This window comes from Lontra canadensis, unplaced genomic scaffold (genome assembly GCF_010015895.1).
Source record: "Lontra canadensis isolate GAN:19392208 unplaced genomic scaffold, GSC_riverotter_1.0 scaffold4, whole genome shotgun sequence".
Classification (NCBI taxonomy): domain Eukaryota; kingdom Metazoa; phylum Chordata; class Mammalia; order Carnivora; family Mustelidae; genus Lontra; species Lontra canadensis.
In genome coordinates this window covers 30,221,535-30,247,152 of record NW_022630998.1, presented here as the reverse complement: position 1 = coordinate 30,247,152, position 25,618 = coordinate 30,221,535, and the positions used below count along the sequence as shown (strand labels likewise).

The following is a 25,618-nucleotide window of genomic DNA, read 5'->3' as shown; positions in this document are numbered from 1 at the left end:
TGTTGGGCTGAGGACCTCAGTTTCTTGCCGGCTGTGATGGTTAACTTGATGTGTTAACTTGGATGGGCTACAAGTGCCTAGATATGGTGGTCAAACACTATTCCGGATGTTTCTGTGAGGAAGGTTTTGGATGAGATTATAATTTAGGTCAGTGGACTTTGGGGACTGCAGAAAGCCCTCCAAATAAGGGAGTACCTCAGTCAGTCAGTTGAAGGCCTGAACAGCACAAAAGCCTGATCTCCCCAGAACAAGAGGGAAATCTGCCCAGAGATTTCACTGACTCTTCCTAGATTCCCAGCCTCCTGGGTCCACCCAGCAGATTTTGGACTTACCTACCTTTATAATCATGTAAGCCAATTGCTTACAATAAGTCTTCCTATGTGTATAAACATCTTATTGTTTCCTTGTCTTTAGAGAGCCCATCTAATGCACTGGTTATTGGTTAGAGGCTTCCCATGGTTTTAAGATGATTATTTGTCAGAGATCACTCTCTGTTTCCTGTTGCATGGGCTTCTCCAACATAGCTGCTAGTGTCATAAAAGGAAAGACTCTATTAGCAAGATGGATATTATCATCTTTTTTTTTTTAAGATTTTATTTATTTGACAGATGGAGATCACAGAGAAGCAGGCAGAGAGAGAGGAGGAAGCAGGCTCCCTGCTGAGCAGAGAGCCCAATGCGGGGCTTGATCCTAGGACCCTGAGATCATGACCCAAGCTGAAGGCAGGGGCTTTAACCCACTGAGCCACCCAGGCGCCCTGGATATTATAATCTTATATAGCTTAATCACTGAAGTTACATATGTCACCTTTGCTGTATTCTCTTGATTAGAAGCAAATCACAGGCCTTCCTGCACTTGAGGGGAGGGGATTATACAGGGTATGAGTCCCAGGAAGCTGAGATAATCAGATGCAATCTTAGAGGAAGTGCTGTGTGCTATTTAAGCAGTCATTTTCCTGCATATAACCTTCCAATGGCTTTTTGTTATAATTGGAATAAATGCTCAACTTCTTACTGTAGCCTACAAAGTCCTGTGTGTCCTAGTCTCCTGTCTACCTTTTCCATCTCATCTGTTGTATGGTCCTCCTAAGTTTTTGCAAGGTCTTGTTCCCTGACTGCCATATCCAAAGATATGCTGCTGTCCAGTCACAATCAATTACATATTTTATTTCCTTCTTTGATTCTACAGCTATGTGAAATTATAATCATTGTGTACCATCAGCTCTTTCCAAGAGAACAGACACATTGTTTTCCTTTCCCACAGCAGTGTCTCCAATGCCTGGTATGTAGTACATACTCAGAAAGTCTGATAAATGAATGAATGAATGTATTCTGTGTTTCACCATGTAAGAATGGAGATACTAACTTTGACTCCCCCCAACTTAATTCCTAATAGTCTACTGTTGACCGGGAGCCTTACCAATAACATAAACTGTCGCCTAACACATATTTTATACTTTATATGTATTATATACTATATTACAATAAAACAAGCTAGAGGAAAGAAAATGTTACTAAGAAAATCTTAAGGAAGAAAAAATACATTTACAGGACGGTACTATAAAAAATCCACATGTAAGTGGCCCTGTGCATTTCAAAACCATGTCGCTCAAGGGTCAGCTATACCATACAAATAATTAACTCTGCTGTAAATTATGGAGTTTAAGTATTACTAGCTAAACAATATTGATCTCATCCATTGTAGCAAATGTAGCACATGCATGCAGATGTTAATATTAGGGGCACCTGTGGGTGGGGGTGTGTGTATGGGAACTGTCCCCATTCTATTATTCTGTAAAACTGAAAGTGCTCTAAAAAAAAAAAAAAAGCCTACTAACTTAAGGAAAAAAAAAATGGGGATACTTATGTGTAATATGTAGCCACTATCCTTTTGCAGCTTTTAGCATACTGCAAAAAAAAAAAAAAAGTAAATACTGCAATGCTCTGTTAGCTATCCATTCTTAACTCACTAGACCACCCAAGTATAACGGAGTGAACGGTGAATGTCTAGTGGAAAATGCAGGGAAGGGCTAGTATAGTAGTGAGGGAGATGAGCAATGAATTCTGTTTTGGCATTTACAGTTTGAGGTTTGCATAGGTCATCTTGCTGGCACCATTCCAAAAAGGAGTTAAATGTGTATGTACGTCTGCAGTTTAGGAGAGGCCTCACCTACATATACATTTGGCAGTTTTCAATTTATCTGTAATAATGGAAGCTGTGATTGTGGATAACCCCATAAATATAGAGGAAAAAGAAAAGTAGGTCAAGAGACCATGCCAAGAAACATTACCATTTAGTGTCTAAGTGGAGGACAGAGAAGCATATTGCACAGATGTGATTAGATAAGTATTAAGAGATTTAGAAGAGTGTCAGGGAATCCAAGGCAATATTTCTTTATCAGTACCTATTACCCAAAATAAAGTAACAGGGAAATAATATGCACCTGCTGCTCTCTATCCCCTCCCCCCAATCCAGTTACTATAAAAAACCTTCCAGTTGATTCTAAATCCCCGTGTAGTATAATTTTTCATTGTTAATTTTAACTCCTAATTAGGCTGAGATAAATCTGAATTTTACTATATTTCTCATGAACCAAAAGAGTCATCATCTATTTTAAGACAGTAGTGGAGTGAACATTTATAGTCATTCAAAGTAAAAGTAACTTCTGAGATTCCCTTACCACATAGGCTTTGGATTTTTTGTTGTGAAGGATTCTCTGACTTGTACCAAAGATTTTTACAATTATGAGGACCAGAATAAGAATTCTTAGATGATGTTTAATATATTAAAGCACATAGCATGGCCTTAAAATTCTAATAATTTTGTTAGCACTCTAATTTGAGATCAGAGTATTTTTCACTTTTAGATTATTGCATTTAGATCCTACAGGATCTAAAATATACAGAGCCTTGCTTGATCATAAAATCATCTTGAGATATTTAAACATTTTTTTTTATGAACTGTAAGAAATTTGGGCAAGAAAATAGTGGAAAAGGTGAGATTAGTGGTCTCATACTATATGTAGCTCTTTTATCTTTTTTAGAAGAAGTCCTTATCAGTATTCTTTTCTAAGTTCTACATGTCTTAGAAAAGAAATGTTACCATTTGTCAGCCTCGAGAAATTACTGCGTCAGGGGGTATATTTGTAATGTTATTTATTTAAATATGAAATAAACATTTCAACAGGCCACTAAACCAAAGAGTTCATGATACATATCTTAGTACAAATATATTTGATCCAAATTATGAGCAAGCGATAGTTAAAATAAGTAGGCCAAAGTAATACAGTTTGGTCTCTTTTTTTATTACAAAACTTGACTGATTTCCTATAATTACTGAATTTTGTAACTGTGTATTATAATGGCTAGGTATATGCAACTATGTATTTGTCTAAAATAGGTAAAACATTCTGTATTATAAACTATAATGGGCAGGCTTTACTTTTTTAGTGTACACATATCTAGGTATAGCCGAACTTTTTTCTGATAGGAATAAATTAAAAACACATACTGAAAAAAATGAGTTCCTCTCTGCTGTCATTTGCCTAGTAATAACAATCAAGATACCTTTATTTCTCCTTTCCATTTAGCTTTACATTTTGGTTCCCAGGACAGTAGCAAAGATTAATTCTGCAAGGTTATTTAGACTACTTGGATAATATATCAATACTCAGATTCTTTAATTGATGTTTAATTGATATTCTAAGGAGAATATCAACTCACACTATGATAACTCTCCCTCCCCAGAAACATTCAGAAGGGCCATAAACAATACCCCAGGAATTGGTTAATAGTTATTTATAGTGTTTATTTTGTGTAATTGACTAATGCTATATAGTTTCTTTAATTTGTTCGCTCCAAAGAAACTGAAAACTGAGTATATAATTTTATAACATTCTTTAAAAAAATCTGACAAAAAATAATCTGAGTAGGTTTTATTAAACGTATATATTATCATAGTATCAAGTGCTGATACAGTTTCTTAGCATGCATTTTTTTGTTTTAATTATACTATTCAATAAGAAAACTTTGTTATATTCTTATACTATTTAAAAATATTTCTTAATTTGTATTCAGAGCATCAGGGCCCAATTTTTATTTGTTTATTTGTTTTTGTTTTTAAGTGGTCTCTGCTCCCAGTGTGGAGCCCAGAGTGGGGCTTGAACTCAAAATCCTGAGATCAAGACCTGAGCTGAGATCAGAAGTTGGACACTTAACTGACTGAGCCACCCAGGTGCCCTATTGTCTCAGTTTTTCATTTGCTTGCCCCATTATAGTTACATTCCTTTATTAATAAGGGTTATTCAAATAAAAAATTGAAGTCTCTATGTAGTGCTTAATATTTGTATAGAGCTGTGCAAGTTACTGTCTAGACAGTGGAAGAGAAATACAAGATAGACCCTCTGATCTTAAAAAGCTAGAAATTTAAAAGAATACATTTCTGAAACAACCAGAGGAAAATATAAGGAGGATGACAGGAGGGAAAAATTGAGAGACAAACTCTGAAGTATTAAGAATAGAGAGGTCAGTATAGACTAAAGTAGTTATAGAGAACGTGACCTGGACTTTTAAGTGGTAAGGAGGTATGGTATTTAATCCTGGACTTAAAGAATTGATAGATATCCAGAATAAACAAAGCATGCCTCCCCCCCCCAAAAAAAAAAGAAAAAAAGGAAAAGTTCTCTGAAATTGAGAATTTTTAATGCAGGTCAGATTTTAAAATGCTATTATTTGCTTGATTTAATATCTAAAATTATGACACTTTGGAACCAACTAGTGCAAACTCCTATGATTATCAACATTTTAAAGGTTAATTGTTCTCAACTTTTTTACACAGAAAAATAAAGATGTGGTTTAAAATTGTAGATTACAAATGGAATGAAGTGCCTAGTATAGGTCTATGTACCGAATTCTCTGTAAGATCCTGAGAACTGACTACAAAAAGAAATTTTTTTGTCCATGCCTCTAAAGGAGAGACATGCTTTCAGGATGCCTTTAATTTGTGGTTTCTGATTCTGGTGTACCATTTGAAGTCCTGATTTTATAGTGTAGATTATTTTGAAATTATAGAACTGATAATTAAAGAAAAGCTGTGCTAATAGCCTTCTATATCAAACAAAAAATTAAAGTAGATGTTTTTAAAACCATGGCATCCATACAGTGTGGCTTTTGTGTAAATTTTCTTTTTTTTTTTAAATAATACTTTAGGGAGCGCCTGGGTGGCTCAGTGGGTTAAAGCCTCTGCCGTCAGCTCAGGTCATGATCCCAGGGTTCTGGGATCGAGCCCCACATCAGGCTCTCTGCTAGGGAGGGAGCCTGCTTCCTCATCTCTCTCTCTCTCTGCCTGCCTCTCTGCCTGCCTGTGATCTCTTTAAAAAATAAAATAAAATAAATTTTAAAAAATTAAAAAATAATACTTTTTAAAGTTGCCTCTTTTTATATGTGGGCTAGTATAAAGATTTGCTGGATATGGGGTGCCTGGGTGGCTCAGTTGGTTAAGCATCGGACTCTTGATTTCAGCTTAGGTCATGACCTCAGGGTCATGAGATCGAGCCCTGCCATCAGGTTCTATACTGGGACATGAATCCTGCTTAAGAATCTCTCTTTCCCTCCCTCCCTCCCTCCCTCTCTCCCTCTCACCCTCTCTCCCTCTCTCCCTTTGCCCCTCCCCACTCCCAACACCCACTCCCCCTCCCCCAGCTCTCATGCTCTCTGTCTCTCTTTAGGGAAAAAACAAAAAACACCCCAGGGTGTCTTGGTGGCTTCAGTCAGTTAAGTGTCTGTCTTTTGATTCAGCTCAGGTAGTGATCTCAAGGTCTTTGGATTGATCCCCCGTTGGGCTCTGTGCTCAGCACAGAGTCTGTTTGTCTCTCTCCCTCTGCTCCTCCCCTGACCTGTGCTCTCTCTTTAACTCTAAAATAAATCTTCTTTAAAAATTGGCTTGATACAGGTTAGAGTGCAGAAATATTTTATGCTTCTGACTTCATTAGGTCTGATAAAAGGCCCTAATCAAAGTCAGTGCATTATGTCCCCTTACATCTTCAATGATGTAGAAAGGCTGGAACAGCAGGAGTGAAAGTAGAAGGGAGCTTTGTGCTGTGGCTCTGAACCCTGTGTTTTACAGGAAGGGTGGTCCAGTAAGATGGTCAAGTAAATTTCATTTCTTGTATTGAATCTCTAGGTACTTCTTGTAGATTTTTATTGTTTAGAATATCATGTTCCACCCATTAAAGGACCAAAAACTAGTGAATATAATTAGGAAATAGAAGCAGAAAATAGTTGCCTATTCCTAAGAAGAAATGATATTTTAAGTTTATTCTATAGTGATTAGCCAAGAGATTTATGACTTGTCTTTTGGAATTTGAATATATAGGTTTATATGACATTTTGAAAGCAATTGCTTATTAGTGATTTAGAATTGGTTCCTTCTTCTTTTGCCATCTAAAATAGATGAATAGGCAGCTGGACTTACGCTTGTCTGTGCATTTGTATTTTACCAATTACTTTATTCAGTATAAAAGTATGATATGAATTCATTATCTATTTGGCATTGTTGAAACTTCCAAATAATGAAAAACTCTTTTCTTTTTAAAAATGTCTGTCTTAGTCAAAGCTGCCTGACAGTTATGATAATGAGAGAATACAGAGTCATTTTGTAGATTTATGTTTTACTGATAACATAGTCTATTATATAATAATAAGCTTAAATTTTCTTCTATTTTATATCAATTCAGAGTTATATTCTATATATTCTGTAGGTGTTCTTTAACTTTTGTGTGTATGTGTTTATACTAAGAAAAGCTTCAAAAAGTAAACGCTTAGATTTATTTTTCCCCTTAAATTTACTTTCAAATTATATATTCTTTACACACATAAACCTTTCTTTTTATATGTGCGTATATATTTTTTTCTTTCTTCCTTTCTTTTTTTTTTTTTTTTTTTTTTTTTTTTTTTAGAGAGTGAGGTAGAGAGGGGCAGAGGAAGGAGGGCAGAGAGAGAGAGAGAGAGAGTCTTAAGCAGGCTTCTGGCCCAGAGTGGAGTCCAGTATGGGCTCTATCTCATGTTCCTGAGCTTTGACCTGAGCAGAAATCAACAGTTGGACTCTTAACCGGCTGAGCCACCCGTGCACCCCAGATAAACTGTCTTATTTAAACTCCTATGCTTTTAAAAAGACTCATGTTTAGTTATATATGAAAACTGCAAATGTTTTAGGCCATTTAAAGTGTATGAAAAATAAGTAAATCAAAAATGACAAATAGTTTGAAATAATTTGAACTGAAAAAATAAAACTTCTTAGACTTTTCTAGGTTTTCATTTGGTAAACGTTGCTTAAAGTGCTTGATTTTGCTTACATATTTAAGCCTAATATAATCAGATGTACTCATTAAAATAAAGGACAATTTTTCTTAGTCTGATTTCCCTGTTGATAAGAAATAGGAAAAGGTGAGATAAAACAGAATTAAACAGACATATCTGCTTAGATCTCAAAAACACACACAAATACATATATATATATATATATATATATATATATATATATATATATATATATTTTTTTTTTATGGCAAGAGCAGTGCTATTCAGTCCTCTAAAATGTACTATAATCCTGGAGAATATTAATATTCTTTGTTTTCTTTTACATTTTAAGTGAGTGTTAATAAGACTTCTTATTTCCTAGGAATCATCAGTAGTTAAGCCTTTTGGCAGATTTTTTATAGTATTTTTTTTAAGATTTTTTTTTTTTTTTTTTTTTTTGACAGACAGAGATCACAAGTAGGCAGAGAGGCAGGCAGAGAGTGAGAGGGAAGCAGGCTCCCCGCTGAGCAGAGAGCCCAATAAGGGGCTGGATCCCAGGACTCTGAGATCATGACCTGAGCCAAAGGCAGAGGCTTTAACCCACTGAGCCACCCAGGCACCCCAGATTTTTTGTAGTATTAAGTAAGACATGAACTTCCATTTTCTACCTGAAAATTTAAAGTAATTTAGTAACCACAATTTGTCCAGAAAAGTTTACTTTGTGGGGTTAAACACCCAAATGTTGCTAAATTATGCCTAAATGATCCTAAAAATTTCTAAATATCCTAAGTATTCCTAAGTTATATAAATTAACTGAAATGTCTTATAAAATGCCATGTAGATTGTAAATATCAGGTTTTCTCTTTACTGACTTTCAGCTTTATTTCTAAATTGACTAATAGGAATTTTTCTCAGAATTATCAGTCACCATTAAATATTTCTCAGTTTGAATATATTTATAGAAATAATCTTTCAAAAGCAAGACATTTTTAGAAATGTTTCTATTAGATGAATACTACAGTAGAAATTACTGATCTGGAAGGCCCAAAAAACAAAAACAGCAAAAACCCTTCAGTTTTGTTCTCAGTTCTGCCACTCAATGTTATTAGAGTCTCTTAAGAATTATGTGTAGGCATTGAATGTGTAAATTGCTCTGGAGAGGATAGACATTTTAACAATCCATGAACTAATCCGTGAGCATGGAATGTTTTTCCATCTTTTTGTGTCTTTCTCAATTTCTTTTATAAGCAGTCTGTGGTTTCTAGAGTATAGATCCTTTACCTCTTTAGTTAGGTTTATTCCAAACTATCTTACGGTTTTTGGTGCTATTATAAATGGAATTGATTCTCTAATTTCCCTTTCTGCAGTTTCATTGTTAGTGTATGAGAAAGCAACAGATTTTTCACACACTGGTTTTGTATCCTGCCACATTACTGAATTGCTGTATGAGTTCTAGTAATTTGGGGGTGGAGTCTTGGGTTTTCCACTTAAAGAATCATGTCATCTGCGAAGAGAGTTTGACTTGTTCTTTACCAATTTGGGTGCCTTTTATTTCTTTTTGTTGTCTGATTAATGAGGCTGGGACTTCTAGTACTATGCTGAACAATAGTGGGGAGAGTGGGCATCCCTGTTGTATTCTTGACCTTAAAGTGATGATAATGATATTCACTGTGAGTTTTCATAGATGATTTTTATGCTATTGAGGAATGTTCCCTCTATCCCTATTCTCTGAAGAGTTTGAATCAGGAATGGGTGTTGTAAAACTGGACAGCTACATATAGAAGAATGAAACTGGACCATTCCCTTACACCATGTACAAAGGTAAATTCAAAATGGATGAAAGACCTCAATGTGAGATAGGAATCCACCAAAATACTAGAGAAGAGTATAAGCAGTAACCTGTTGGACATCAGCTACAGTAACTTCTTTCAAGACATGTCTCCAGAGGCAAGGGAAACAAAAGCGAAAGTGAACTTTTTGGGCTTCATCAAGATAAAAGGCTTCTGCACAGCAAAGGGAACAGTCAAAAAAAAAAAAAAAAAAAACTAAGAAGCAACACAAGGAATGGGAGAAGAATTTGCAAATGGCATTACAGATAAAGGGCTGATACCTAATATCTATAAGGAACTTCTCAAACTCAGCAGTCAAAAAAGAAATAACCCAGTCAAAAAATGGGCCAAAGACATGAACAGATACTTCTCCAAAGAAGACATACAAATGGCTAACAGAAACATGAGAAAATGTTCAACTTCATTAGCCATCAGGGAAATTAAAATCAAAACCACAATGAAATACCACCCTACACCAGTGAGAGTGGCAAAAATTAACAAAACAGGAAACAACAAATGTTGGTGAGGGTGTGGGAAAAGGGGAACCCTCCCTCCTACACTGTTGGTGGGAATGCAAGCTCGTATAGCCACTCTGGAAAACAGTATGGAGGTTCCTCAAGATGTTAAAAATAGAGCTACTCTGTGGCCTGCAATTGCACTACTAGGTATTTATCCCAAAGATGCAGATGTAGTGAAAAGAATGTGCACATGCACCCCAATGTTCATAACAGCAGTGTCCATAAGAGCCAAACTGTGGAAGGAGCTGAGATGCCCTGTAACAGATGAATAGACAAAGAAGATGTGGTACATACATACAATGGAATATTTTTTAGCCCTCAGAAAGGGTAACTACTCACTGTTTGCATTGACATGGATAGAACTGGAGGAGATTATGCTACCTGAAAGGAGTCAAGCAGAAACCGACAATTATCATATGGTTTCACTTATATGTGGAACATAAGCAGTAGTACGGAGGACCACAGGGGAACAAAGGGAAATCTGAAGGGAGAGAAATCAGAGAAGGAAATGAACCATGAGAGACTATGGACCCCAGGAAACGAACTGAGGGTCTCAGAGGAGAAGGGAATGGGGGAGGAGGTAACAGGGTGATGGGTATTAAGGAGTACACATGTTGTGATGTGCACTGGGTGTTATAGGTAACTAATGAATCATTGAACACTACATCAAAAACGAATGATGGTTTTCAGTGGCTAACTGAACATAATAAAAAAAGGTAAAAAAATTATGTGTATGTTGTGAACCTAATTCTTCCTCTTACTAGTTTTTAAATTTTAATTTTTTTATTATTTATTTTTAAAAGACTTATTTATTTGAGAGAGACAGAGAGAGTGTTGGGGTGGGGGGGCAAGGGGCAGAGGGACAGAATATCCAAAAAGATTCCCCATGAGCAGGGAGTCCTACATAGACCTCGATCTCACAAGTCATGAGATCAGGACCTGAGCAGAATCCAAAAGTTGGATGCTTAACTGACTGAGCCACCCAAGTACCCCACTAGTTTTTTAATTAGGTTATCTTCTTATGTCAGGAAATAGCATAATAGCATAGCATAGCAGGATTTTGGCTTTATTCCTTCAATATATTAGATAATGATTCTGAACCGCAGTTTACTAATTTATGAAGTGGATATAATAGTTTCATTTTGGTGATGATTAGATGAGTTGTATGTGTGTTATGCCTGAGTTGAATTTCAACTGTGAGATGTGGTAACTATATAATAATAGTTATCATGTTAAAAGTCTTATATTTAGCTGTTATAATAATTTTAATAGTAAGGATAATTATGATTGTGATTAAATCACTGTATTTAATTATCTTTATCTGCTAAATGAGGAGAACTGGTATCCCCTTCTAAATTCCATACTATAAATTCCATACTATAATACCATATTATACTATTTTATTTTAAAGTGCCTTCTAGTAGAGGATATATTTTTTAAGTCTTACCTTTATGAAGAAGTAAGAAGTATACAAACTTGACATTGGACAGTATTATTTGTAATTTATTTGGTTTTTGATAGAGAAGTAATTACTGAGTGGTGCCCCCAGGTTTATCAGTTTCCTAAAACCCTGTATTTCTTTTAACTATTGCCAAAATTTTCCTTTCTTCAGAAATAGATTATGTCACTTATTCTGTGTTACCGTCACTAGTAACAGAAAATACAGTTAAAAATCTTTGTGTATATGGATGCCTGGGTGGCTCAGTTGGTTACGCCTCTGCTTTCGGCTCTTGTCACGCTCTCAGGGTCCTGGGATCAAGTCCTGCGTTGGGCTTCTTGCTCAGTGGGGAGTCTGCTTCTCCCTCTGCCTGTCGCTCTCTCTGCTTGTGTACTCTCTCTCTGACAAATAAATACATTTAAAAAAATCTTCGTGTATAATTCCTTTTCTTACTCTGAGTAGTGACTTAAATTAAGTTGTACTAAAAAAACGGTAGTATGCTTATATGGTATTTAGTTGTTTTCTTCTCTGCTAGGAGGTGGAGGAGTGACTTAACACTTACACAAATTATTCTTGAGTTACTTGTTGATTTACATGATAAACTTCCGTAAGAAGGTAGGAAGTTGCCCAGTTTTTCTTGTCTGTATTTATATCTGATAAATGCACTGTATTTGAATCTTATGTTTTTTTCCCACTCAGAAGATCCCACTCGATCTTGATATTCTCCCCAAACTAATTATGTTTTCCTTTCGTTCTAGTTCAGACTCGGTTCCTTCAGTCTAGAGAAAGTTGCAAGTCCAGCTGAGGTCATTAGAAAACTTATTTGTGATTGCCTGGACACCATCACAGAAAACCAAGCCAAGAGTGAGCACCTGCAGAAGGAAAATGAAAGGCTTTTGAGAGATTGGAATGATGTTCAAGGACGGTATGTGCTAATGTTCTTGTATTATAAAAACACTAAGCTCTCCTTACATTGTTATAGACTTAAGTTAATGATTTGTAAGTTTATTATATATGTAGACTAGCATATATTAACGTAAAATCTTTACTTAGCATGATTAGACCAAACTATTGATCATTACTATACATTATTGGAGTATGTTAACACTTTTAGGTCATTAGTATTTGGTGGCATCATCAAACTAATGAACAAAAGGAGTAATCAGGCAATGAGAATCAGGAGCCACTAATATTAAACAAAATTTAGGAAGTTGATATTTATAAGATTTAATTTACCTCAAATTATAGGATTAATAATGAATAAAAAGGTATAGAGAGTGTAAATATGCCAATTCATTACTTATATGGACTCTTTATGTAAATGGTAGCTATTTCAAATGCTGTGAGCTTTGGATCCTGATATAGACTTATTTTGCTCATTGAGAATTCATATTACCAGCATTTTAAAAAGGTGATATAATTGTGTTTACTAGATAAGACATTTGGAAACCTTTATTTTCCTGATTTTGCCTCCTTTTTTTTTTTTTTTAAATGATGAAGAATGTCACTTTACTTTTTATTATGCATTTTTTGACTGTATCATAATCTAGGCCAGCCCAGGGTGTATTTTTTATTACTCTGTTATGTAAAAGATGTTTGAAGGAAACAAAATGGTATGTTGTGACCATTTATATCTTTACAGAGACATATAACGTATGCATATGTTGGTACATACATACGTGGCAACATCTGAAAGAGTTACATGGAATGTATATAAAATGATAATAATATTATCATTATATCCAGTATGTCCAGTGGACTTTTTATCTTTCATTCACACCAGTAACTCTAAAACATAAGAACAATTTTCCAACTTAGGATCTTGTTAGGACAATCCTTAAGATTGTTTTATATGGATTGGTAAGTAAATGTGAGAGTATATGAAAAATGTGAAGTGTTTAACACTATCATTCTAGATTTGTGGAAAGGGTGTTGACCAGAAGGAATTATGTTTCTATATATCCAATTACATTTACTAATGTAAGATATGTAAACTTAACACCTAAAACCTAACTTTATTTGACTCTTAGTTATTATATTAAAAAAGTTTCTTGTTCTCTTTTATCTCTGAATTTACTTTTATCCCCAAATGTATAAAAATAATGAGACCAAATCACAACTATGTAAATATTAGGAAACCATAGGGAAAAATAAGTTAATTTTGCTCTTCCTCTTTCTCTTTAAAATCGTGTTAGTATGAATCAATATCAAATATCTGTGCTAGAAAGCACGGTTTTGGTCTTTATCTGTAGTTTGGATATGCTTTTCTCTTTTATATGTGAAATAAATCAAATTAAAGGAGATGTAGTATGGCCGTGATAAGCCATTATATTTAAAACTCAAAATACCCTCAAGATGATAGGAAATTTGATCCACAAATTGCCCACAAAAATGCAGACTGGGTACTTGGTACTTGAACAAATTGCTTTAAAATGTCTGCCAGAGGTTGAAAGAGGTGTTACCTCATCAGTATTCACCACCACTGCCTTTGACTGGAAAGCAGCAGGGAACAAAGATGAGACGGTGGAGACAAACGCACCCTGTGCTGTAAAACAGTGGGGGAGGGCTGTGTATAATATGTGGCCCCCAGATCCTTGATTTACTATTGCTGAACTGTCCAGAAAGTGCTTTTGCATTATTGTGGCAAAATGTTTCCTATCTGACCAGAAGTACAACTATATCTCTCATCGCCAGGCTTATTATGCTCCAACTATTCTTTTCTTGTAAATACTGGGTCACATGTTTTCTTCAGGGGTTGGCAATGTGTTCCATTGTGCTAGCCCCCAGAGGACAGTGAGCCTGCTCCAGAGAATTCTATGCTCTTGATTGTATTCCACATGTTAGATTAGTTAGCTCTATTTTCCAAATTTCCCAAATGGGTTTCTTTCCTATCACAGGAGAAGGTGGGCATTTGAAGGAGCTGTAAATACATCTTGGTCATGGCCAAGCAGTGCTTTCTTAAATGTTCCCTCCCTAGAGCCTTAGTATGGTGGAAAATGAGCAAAGGATTTCTATCTCCATCTTCTGTATGGCAGTAGTACTGATGAAGACTCTTTAGGGAAATTGGAAATAGGGCATGAGCATAGCGAGTTAGGTAACTGCAGACACAGGAAGTAGAAAATCATTGGAGTGGTGGCCATCATGTTAGGCCTGGCCACAGCTCAGTTTTCTGGGCAGCCTCTGATACTCTTATATCAATGTCCATCCATGCTCCAATCATTTCTTTCCCGTCATTGTTTCAGACTGTGTATTTGTGAGGGAATGACTGACACAAAATAGATGGTGAGAATTCCCTTAGAAGCTATGGTGGATATAGCTCCTAAATAAAGGTGATACACAATGGGATATCATATGAGCAAAAACCAGTCATATACCCATGTGCTTGTACCATGGAAAATGTTAATGATATGTTAAGAAGAGAAATGTAGTTAACAAAAAGAGGAATAGCATGCCAGTTTTGCTAAATATATCTTTAGATAGAAAATATCTAGAGGGAGAAAATTAAATGTTAATAGTGTATGTCTGGAATTGTAGATTAAATTTCTTTTTTTACTTTTTGGGAGTTTTTTTAATATGTTTTATAACTGAAACATGTATAATTATAATCAGAACCAACTCTAAAACTATTTCCATTTGGGATGACAGTGGAGAATAGATGAAGTTTGAATAAGAAATGAAATACAGTATGAGTAAAAAATGAGCTTTAATGTAGGCTTTTTATATATATTTGCTGTTATTATTTTTTTATTATTATTTTTAAAAAGATTTTTATTTATTTATTTGACAGACAGAAATCACAAGTAGGCAGAGAGAGATTGGAGGAAGCAGGCTCCCCACCAAGCAGAGAGCCCGATGTAGGGGCTCGATCCCAGGACTCTGGGATCATGACCCGAGCCAAAGGCAGAGGCTTTAACCCACTGAGCCACCCAGGCGCCCCTGCTGTTATTTTTATTAAGTGTTTAATAATTGTGGTCTTAGCTCTGTTTTGAACAAGTGACATAACTGGATCAATTTAATTTTGTATAGTTTAGGTGAAGGAGAAAACATTAGAAATATTGTATGTGAATCCTTAAGTTATTAGCTATATTTATTTCACTTGTTTTTCCTATTAAGTTTCAAATACAACTCTCGAGTTCCATATTCCTGAATAGGTCTTTTGTTTGCATTCAGACATCAAGTCAAACTCCAGCTTTATTCTGCGTTAAAGTTATTAAACCTGTAACTGGAGGCAGTTCTCAGCAGATTGAATTGGGTTGACACTCATGGAATCATTAGAATAGAAGAGACCTTGAAAGCTCTTTTACTTCATCTCTGCCTTCAAGCTAGGATCACATTTTATCCAGATGAATTCAGTCTGATTTTTAAAGACCTCAGGAGATAGCTTCAACTCCCCTTGGTAGCCCATTATAGTGTTTAAGAACAGTCACAGTCAGAAAATTGTTCCTTCCATCTCTTGGTAATCTGAGTCCTTCATGGTATAGTTGAAGGCCATTTCCTCTTGTTCTGTCGTCAGAGGGGATGAGGAACAGCTGTTTACCATCTTCTTCAGTACTTAATGCCTTATTAAATCTCTTTACCACTGCTTTCTTTTCCAGTTCTTTGTAGCATTCTTTGTCCTCTGAACTCCATTCTCATTTTCTTTTGCTGTACATCCCTGACCTGGATATAAATTTGGCCAGAGATGATTGTAAAAAGGTTACTGCATGATTTCTAAGCACCACATGTTCACATTTATGTATCTGATGTTTTATTTTGGGTTATCTTTTAATCTGTTTTAGATTGGATTATATTTTTACATGAAATTGCCTTGTTTCTGCTCCTATTTTTGTTATTATTTTTTGATATTATTCTTAGACTCTTTGTTTTCCTGCATGGAAGTATTTTATTTCTAATATTCACTATTTCCATACTTAGTTTTTATCCTTTTAGTTTTTTAAAATTAGTATTCTTGTATCGTAGTTTTAGATATGTCAGTCCTAGGATACTAATTAACATTATTGTTCTGTTTTCCTAGTCACTGTTGAAAAGATGAAGCATCATTAGCCCTTTCCTGTTTGATATTATTTATGTTTTCATCAGGTTTGAGTTTTTCCTTGGAGACGATCCTTGGACTAGTTGTAGTCTAATCTAGTTATATGTTAGTTCTCCTTTAGTATCACTGACTTGACAGTGAATCTCATGTTTCTCCTTCACTAAATGGCCTCATCTTCTAATACCAATCTAGTTCTTTCAGTGAAAGGTAGGCAGGAGACAAGTAATAATGGAAGGCCTTGTAGCATCATAATGCTGTAAGAGAGGATTGGCATTAAAAATGGGGGAAGGAGAGAGGGTATGTGCTATGGTGAGTTCTGTGAATGTGTAAGACTGTTGAATCACAGAGCTGTACCACTGAAACAGATAATACATTATATGTTAATTAAAAAATAGGGTAAGGAAGATGGTATGTACTTCCTAGCTACTGAATATTTAATAGAAGAATAGAAGAATCCAAATTTGTTGATAAATTAATAATTGAGAATAAATTTTTGTCCTGTTCACAATAATACTCTGTCCAGCCAACCCCTACTCCCTAGCTTTGTCTAGGAAATGTTAACCAGTTTGATGGTTGGAAGTTTGATTGCAAGAAAATCCTAAAAGTTTGCTAAAACCAAGCAAGGTTAAGTCATAGGATGCCATTTATTCTCTTGTTTGTACTCCTATCACAGACATGTTACTTTCGACAGTTTAGTTGTGATACCAGTTATTAGGATTAACGTTATTCTTTAGACAAATTACATGATACTTTATTTTCATATTTATTTTCATTTTTGTCCAAGTGTTGTACCAAGTGTTAATTTTAATAAAGGTTTTGAAATTTGCTTGGTAGTTGTTAAGTGCACATAATCTTTCAATTAAGAATTATTGAAGTGATTTATATGGAAATTAAATACACATTTAAATCAGATAAATAACCAAGTGGTTAATTGTTCCTAAAACTTTATATAATGTGCAAGATTTTTATTGTATGTTTTTAATTTACCTTTGTGTTAAGTATTTTATAGTATACTAAAGTATTTTGGTGGTGTATGTATTCTGTTCATCTTTTAAAATTTTTCTTATTATGTTACATTAGAAAATAGTACAAGAAAATGAGATGTAATGTTTATATAACACTTGCATCTGAAATAAAAATGCAGTGACATATCTATGAGGTCCATCTGGTCCAATGTGTCATTCAGTGCTCTTGTTTCTTTATTGATTTTCTGCTTGTATGATCTGTCTATTACTGAGAGAGGCATGTTAAGATCTCCTACTATTAATGTATTCATATCAGTATGACTCTTTATCTTAATTAACATTGTCTTATGTAGCTGGCTGCTCCGGTATTGGGGGCATAAATATTTACAATTGTTAGATCTTCTTGGTGGATAGACCTTTTAAGAATAATGTAGTGTCCTTTATCTCTGAATACAGTCTGTAGTTTAAAATCTAATTTATCTGATATGAGAATCGCTACCCCAGCTTTCTTTTGAGGTGCATTGGCATGAAAGATGCTTCTCCATCCCTTCACTTTCAGTCTGAATGTATCCTTAGGTTCCAAATGGGTCTCTTGTAGACAACATATGGACAGGCCCTGTTGTTTTATCCAATCTGCAACCCTGTGCTGTTTTATGGGAGTGTTTAGGCCATTTATGTTGAGAGTGATTATTGAAAGATACGTTTTTATTGACATCATGTTACCTGTGAAGTCCTTGTTTCTATAGATTGTCTCTGTAAATTTCTGTTTTATGACACTCTTGGGTTTGTTCTTCTTTTATAGAACCCCCTGTAATATTTCTTGTAGTGCTGGCTTGCTGTTCACATACTCTTTTAAACCTTGCCAGTCTTGGAAGCTCTTTATCTCTCCATCCATTTTGAATGTCATCCTCACTGGATAAAGTATTCTTGGCTACATGTTCTTCTCATTTAGTGCCCTGAATATGTCTTGCCAGCCCTTTCTGGCTTGCCAGGTTTCGGTGAACAGGTCTAACATTATTCTGATGGACCATTCTTTGTACATAAGGAATTTCTTCCCCCTAGCTGCTCTCAAAAGCTCTTGTCTAAAATTATGATTCATCAGTCTTGCAATCAAGTGCCTCGAGGTCTTTCTAGATGTCTGTACTGCCTGGAGCCATCTATACTTTCAATGCCATCCCGATTAAAATTCCACTGGCATTTTTCAAAGAGCTGGAACAAACAATCCTAAAGTTTGTGTGGAACCAGAAGAGACCCTGAATTGCTAAGGAAATGTTGAAAAAGAAAAACAAAACTGGGGGCATCACGTTGCTTGATTTGAAGCTTTACTACAAAGCTGTGATCACCAAGATAGCATGGTCCTGGCACAAAAACAGACACAGAGACCAGTGGAACAGAGTAGAGAGCCCAGATAGGAACCCTCAACTCTGTGGTCAAATAATCTTTAACAAAGCAGGAAAAAATATACAGTGGAAAAAAGACAGCCTCTTCAATAAATGTGCTGGGAAAATTGGACAGCTATGTGTAGAAGAATGAAACTCGACCATTCTTTTACACCATACACAAAGATAAACTTGAAATGGATAAAAGACCTCAACGTGAGGCAGATATCTATCAAAATCCTAGAGGAGAACATACGCAGTATCCTCTTCGACATTGGCCACAGCAACTTCTTTCAAGATATTCTCCAAAGGTAAAGGAAACAAAAGAGAAAATGAACTTTTAGGACTTCATCAAGATCAAAAGCTTCTGCACAGCAAAGGAAACAGTCAACCAAACAAAGGCAACCCACAGAATGGGAGAAGATATTTGCAAATGACACTACAGACAAAGGGCTGATAACCAAGATCTATAAAGAACTCCTCAAACTGAACACACACAAAACAGATAATCACGTAAAAAAATGGGCAAAAGACATGAATAGACACTTCTCCAAAAGAGACATACAAATGATTAACAGACACAAGAAAAAATGTTCATCATCATTAGCGATCAGGGAGATTCAAATTAAAACCACACTAAGATACCACCTTACACCAGTTAGAATAGCCAAAATTAACAAGACAGTAAACAACAAGTGTTAAGATGTGGAGAAAGGGGACCCCTCTTACACTGCTGGTGGGAATGCAAGTTGGTACAGCCGCCTTGGAAAACAGTGTGGAGATTCCTTAAGAAATTAAAAATAGAGCTTCCCTATGACCCTGCAATTGCACTACTGGGTATTTACCCCAAAGATACAGATGTAATGAACAGAAGGGCCATCTGTACCCCAATGTTCATAGCAGCAATGGCCTCAGTCACCAAACTGTGGAAAGTGCCAAGATGCCTTTCAACAGACAAATGGATAAAGAAGATATGGTCCATATATACAATGGAGTATTAATGCCTCCATCAGAAAGGATGAATACCCAACTTTTGTATCAACATGGACGGGACTGGAGGAGATTATGCTGAGTGAAATAAGTCAAACAGAGAGAGTCAGTTGTCCTATGGTTTCACTTACTCATGGAGTGTCAGGAATAACATGGAGGACATAGGGAGGTGGGGAGAAGTGAGTGGGGGAAATTGGAGGGGGAGACAAACCATGAGAGACTGTGGACTCCAAGAAACAAACTGAGGATTTTGGAAGGGAGGGGTAGGGGGTTAGGGTGAGCCTCGTGGTGAGTATTAAGGAGGGCACGTATTGCATGGAGCGCTGGGTGTGGTACATAAACAATGAATCTTGGAACCCTGAAAAATAAAGTAAAATTACCCAAAAAACCCATATTGAGAAACCATCTTACACTAGTTAGAATGGCCAAAATTAACAAGACAGTAAACAAGTGTTGGAGACAATGTGGAGAAAGGGGAACCCTCTTAGACTAAGGAGAGCATGTACTGCATGGAGCACTGGGTGTGGTACATAAACGATGAATTCTGGAACACTGAGAAAAAATTAAATTAGATTTTTAAAAAAATGCAGTGACATGTTCCTGCTTAACATAAGCCATTGATATTGGCAGTTCCTCTTCAACTTTGGCTCTTTTCTTCCCCCACACTTTTTGGTGTACTTCTTTCTTAAAGAACTTTGCTTGATGCAAGGAGTACTGTTATATTAATATTTACCATAGATTTTTTTAGAAGCTGAAGGGGATGAAAAATGTTGCTGTTAAAATGGTGAGTAGCTGTTAAAGGAGTGAAAAATAAATTCACAGTCACTCATTCTCTCTATAAGGTGCCCACATTAACTCACTTTATTAATTTTCTAATAGCTTCTCCACATCTGTTGAATGCACAACACTGTGTTAGGCACTGAAGATAAAGCAGTCAATAAAACACACATGCTCTCTGCCCTTATGGAGTTCACAGCCGTGGCAATGATTGTACTATGAGTGCTGTAATTGCTCCCAGAAAATATACTGCTTTTTGTTCCTTTTTATTCCGTAAGAGGCACTAATTCTTTGCATCTTTAGATAAGTAGATTGTTGAAAGCATAGGGACACGTATACCAAAGATATCAAATGTTGACATTTTTATTTATAATTTTTCAATGAAAAATTCTGTATTTCAAATACTATGAAATATATATACATAAATATATATGTAAATGCTAGAATACCTGTATAGAACAAGTATGAATAAATAGTAAAGAGAAAACTAGGCAAGGCAAGGCTACATTTAAAATAATATTTTATATGGAATAATTTATATTTGAATCTTTAAAATACAGGTTTATTCATGGTTCATGTGTATGTGCATATCTTATATATACAGTCTCTGTTTGTTAGCTCTCTTTGTATCTGGGAGGATAAAATCCGTATCATCTCTTATTAGCTCATTTGAACATTGTAAAAAGAATTATAAATGATAGAGAAAATTTTATGTTTTGTCTTATATATCTATAATTGAGGACATGTAGTCTTTCACATTTGCTGCTTCATTAATCTCTCCTTGGAAATTTCAAGTTGGATACTTTCATTCATTATATAAATGCATACATGAGCGTGTGTATGTGGTGCTGAAGATAGAACTGCCTAAGTCATGTTCTTGCTGTGGAGCAGTTCGTAGTCTATTTAGGGAAAACTGATTAGGTAAATCACTTAATCACAAAACAAGATCACGGTTGCTATTACAGTAATACTAGCCAAGTACAGAAAACATAGGCTTTAATTACTCTTGTATGAAATTTCTCCCATAAAAATACTCTTTTGGAAATAAATGATTAAGTTTAGGCATTTAGATGTTTTTAAAAGGTATTTGGGTATCATTTTCCAATATTGATCCTTATCTCACTGCATAAATTACTAACATTAACAAACAATAAATTCTAATTATTTAATTATCTGTATAAAACTTTAAGTCAATGAAAATCTATAAAAGTGATTTTTAATTGTATTTTCCTTGAAAAGTTTTTTTGAAATCATCTTCAGTATTGCTTTGAATAATAGTAATGCTAAAAAAAACCTGCATGATTTATTTTTTGTTTATTTACATTTTAGATTTGAAAAATGCGTCAGTGCTAAGGAAGCTTTGGAGACTGATCTTTATAAACGGTTTATTCTGGTGCTGAATGAGAAGAAAGCGAAGATTAGAAACTTACATAAATTGTTAAGTGAAGTTCAAGAACTAGAAAAGAACATTGAGCATGAAAGGTATTTTGAGTTGTCTGTTTTGAGATGGCAGATAGAGAAATTTAAGTGGAATTTTTTCCCAAACTTAATGAAAGTTAAGTGCCATTTTTAGTAATGTGAGATCATTTGATAGTCTGGGGTTAGATGTTGTGCCTGTTGGATGCAGTGGGCTGGAAAAGTCTCAAAATGTTCTCTCCATGTCTGCTCACTGTCATAACTACAGTTAAAACTGGCATGTGGTTTATCTAAGTGTTATTTGTGTAATTCTTAGACATCATTTAAAAACAATAAAAACTTTATCTTCTGTAAAACTGCAGAGTTGAATACACATTTGTAATATTGGTGTCTAAGGAGTGGTTACTTTTAGAATCAAGGGTTCTGAGAGTGGATGCATCCTTGATTTTTAAGGAAGAATCACAGGTGACTTATAGCTGGTATGGTTTAGACAATTATAATTATTTTAGTCTGATTTTTATTGTTTTACTACTTTATTTATCCACTTAATTATTTTAGTGGATCCAGGTTTGCATCTTTTGCCCGAATCTGAGAGAACACAAAGATTTACTAATGGCATCATATGAAGAATATAACATTTGATGTCAAATGGACCTCATTCAAGTGCTGTCTGGCACTGATACCTGCTAGTACATGACTTTGGACAAGTCCTGTAAACTCTCTGTGCCTTACTTGGCATCTTCATAGTAAGAAGAAGGGTGCCTCTCTGAAAATTTGGGGACCGGCAAAAGCAAGGCAAGAACTGCTTTGAGATCAGTAAAGTACTGAACACTCTGTGATCCTCAGAAGACAACTCAGAAGAATAGTGTTTTGATAGATGAATAAGATGATGAGAAACTGAAGAGCTGATTATAGTGAGCACGAAACCACATTAAATTAGGTAGAAGGGAAACTTACTCTTAAGAGAGTTAACATACGGTCTTTATAAAGTGCTTTCATCTCAATCATGTATGTTTCAGTATATGTTTGGTTAAGGTATTTTTCCAGGGATATTTTCTATAATTATTTACTGGTGAATTTGATACCTAGCCAGGGGTGAGCCAAAAATTTATAATTCTACCTTTCTGTGTTTCTAGGGAAACCACAACACATTCTGAAGTGGCTGCTGACAGGGATGCAATCTATGATGAAAGCACTGATGAGGACAGCGAAAACTTGCCTGATCGCTCTGCGTTAGCTCCAAGTAAGAGGCGTGCATTCATTTCCTTTGTTGGAGATCTCACTCGGGCTTATTATCCTAAAGATAATGAACTGTAATGAAAAATGTTATGAAAAAGGTCTTTTCTACAAAAATTCTTCAGGGTTTTTAGTCTAGAACCTCAAGTACTTCATGTTAAAAAGTATATTTATTATACAGTGCGGCAACTCGTTAGCAGTAAAACAAACAAGCACACACACACACACCCCAAGGCATGCTATCTCCTATTAAATAAGGGTACATAAGGAATAAGCAAGATATGCATGTGTTCATGCTAGTTGTATCTAGCGCGAAGTTGGTGGCCTTTAACTTGTGAGATCTTATCCAGCTAGAGCTATGGATGGGCAAGGAGTGGGGCGATCTAGAATGCTTCAGGTTATCTTGAGGTTGAGCCTTCTTTCACTATTCAGAATAGGGATTTTAGCAGGGGGAGATGGGTGATGGGGGAACAGAAGGGGAAATGGCAGTTTATGCTCAAGTACCTGAGCCTTACTCAGTCCCTCAGATCTAAATCCATGAATAATATTTCTAAATGTTTATAGATTTCCTAGATGCAAGAGTCCCTGAACTCATCTTACACTTACGTGGTTCTGGCAGAATCCTAGTGTTCTCAAAATAAATGTTTGATTCATTTATTTAGCAAATGTTTTCTGAGTGTCTGTTAGGTACCAGAAACTATTCTCTGTCGGAGAGCAAAAAACAAATATTTTTGTTTTCATGCAGTTTATGAATTCTAGTCAGGGAAACAGACAAAAACAAGGTGAATATATTGAATATAAGCTATATTAGATAGTGATAAATGCTGAAGAGAAAAATATACCAGGGAAGGATAATAGAAAATGTCAGGGTGGAAGTAGGATAAAGGTTATAATTTTAGCCAGGGCACCAGAAAAGGTGACACGTCTATCTGTGGGGTGAGCATGCTAGGCAGGAAAAAAGCAGTTAGTACAAAGACCCCGATGTGGGAGCTTTCATCAACTTTTTACTGATGTGTTTAAGCAATAGCATGGAGGGAGGTATGGGTACAGTAGGATGATAGAGATAGGGAGAATGGAGATATGAGGTCAGAGAGAGGGCATATCATGTGTAGGGCCTTATAGGCTATTGTAAGGATTTCAAGGTTTGCTTTCAACTGCACTGGAAACTGTTGGAAGGTTTCGAACATCAAGTGATGTGATCTGACTTATAGTTTTAGCAGGATTAATCTGGCTGTTATGTTGAGAATAGAGTATACATAGTGTGGTAAGCATAGAAGAAGACAGAGAGTGGAAAGCTGGTTCAACAAAGCATGAAGGACGTGAGCGGCTTAGACCAGAGTGACAGCAGTGAATATGGTGAACAAGGGGCAGATTCTAGATATGTCTAGAGGCAACATATTATTGTTGATGAAGTGGGTATCGTACTGAGAGACAGGCATACACCAATCAGGATAAGTGTTTTGGATTGAATACTGAAGGCATGCAGCTGACTTACTGAATTATGAGAGTATGGAAGAGGAGGGTTAGGAACTCAGTTTTACAAACCTTAATTCTGAGATACTAAGTAGGGAGTTGGGTATACAAATTTGGAGTTAGGAAGAGGGCTTCCTGCTGAAGATGTTTAAGTAAAGAGGCATTTGAAGCCGGCTGAGCTATCAAGGGAGATAGAGAAGATAGAAAAGGGTAGTGATCAAGGACTCTGCCCTCATACACTTGAATGTGTAGAGTGAGGAGACCAGCAAAGACTGAGAGGGAGCAGCCAGGCAGGCAAACATGGTAGGACACACAGGTGTTACTGGGGATCTTAATAAAACATTTTTAGTGGGATAGCAGAAATAGGAGGTTCCAAAAGGGTGAGAGGAGAGAACTGGGAAGAAACAAGAAGCCTAAGCAACACTTTTTAGCAAGTTTTACTGTATAGAAGAGGAAACCTGGGAAGCTGCTTGAAGGGTGTGTGGGGCCAAGAGGGTTTTTTTTTTTTTTTTTTCATCTTTGTCTTAGATGAGAGAAAGAACACCATGTTTGCATATTGATGGGAGTAAGTAAGGAAAGTGGGGGAGTGTTGCTGAAATTGCTGGAATGCTGTTTCTCATAAGTGAAGATGGGATTGAATGGACAAATGGCAGGATTTGGTTAGCTAGGAGCATGGGCACTTTCCATAAAGACAGGAAAGAAAATAGAATAAATGGACAAGACATAGGAAGGTATGTGATTGGGGTCATGGAAATTTCATGATATTGATTACATTAGTTGGTTGATTAGTCTGATTCTAATTAGGTTTGAACTGGATCACACAATCACATACACTCTCACTTTTGCACAGCAGAGTTAACATTTGGAGGCAATGCTTGTTTTACATTAGTGACCCAATATAAAATGAAGTCATTCTTTAATAATCAAATGTAATTGAAGGCTCCCTAAAAAGGGAATCTGTACTCTTTCCAAAAATCTAGATGTTCAAAAATTTTATTGAATATAATGGTCTTTGATTTTGTTCCTTATTCAGAGTGTCTCACCAACCTTTGAAGTAGACGAAAATTATTGTTGAAAAGAAAATATATGGTTAAATAATGGGTATATGGGAATGGGGTCCTGTATGTGTTCTATTTTAGGCAAAGCATTCCTACAATTGTACTATTTTAAATCTGGCTAAATTTCTCTTCTCTTCAGAAATGTTTAGTTCATTGTACATTTTTTCTTTTACATGGCGTATTTTCTTTAACTCAAATCAGTTCACTACATA

The 25,618-nt window shown here is 35.6% G+C and overlaps 1 protein-coding gene across 7 annotated transcripts in view; it reads left to right on the top strand.

Annotated features, from left to right (window-relative positions):
- XRCC4 (X-ray repair cross complementing 4) overlaps positions 1 to 25,618 on the top strand; it is a 332,298-nt gene that overhangs the window by 91,275 nt on the left and 215,405 nt on the right. For all 7 annotated transcript variants that reach the window (XR_004381362.1, XM_032847173.1, XM_032847207.1 and 4 more), the window contains exons 4-6: positions 11,839 to 12,005; positions 21,553 to 21,705; positions 22,776 to 22,882. Coding sequence is in view for 6 of the 7 variants with exons in the window: in XM_032847173.1 (XP_032703064.1) it covers positions 11,839 to 12,005; positions 21,553 to 21,705; positions 22,776 to 22,882 (427 nt within the window). In the remaining variant the exon portion in view is untranslated. The remainder of the gene's footprint in view (positions 1 to 11,838; positions 12,006 to 21,552; positions 21,706 to 22,775; positions 22,883 to 25,618) is intronic.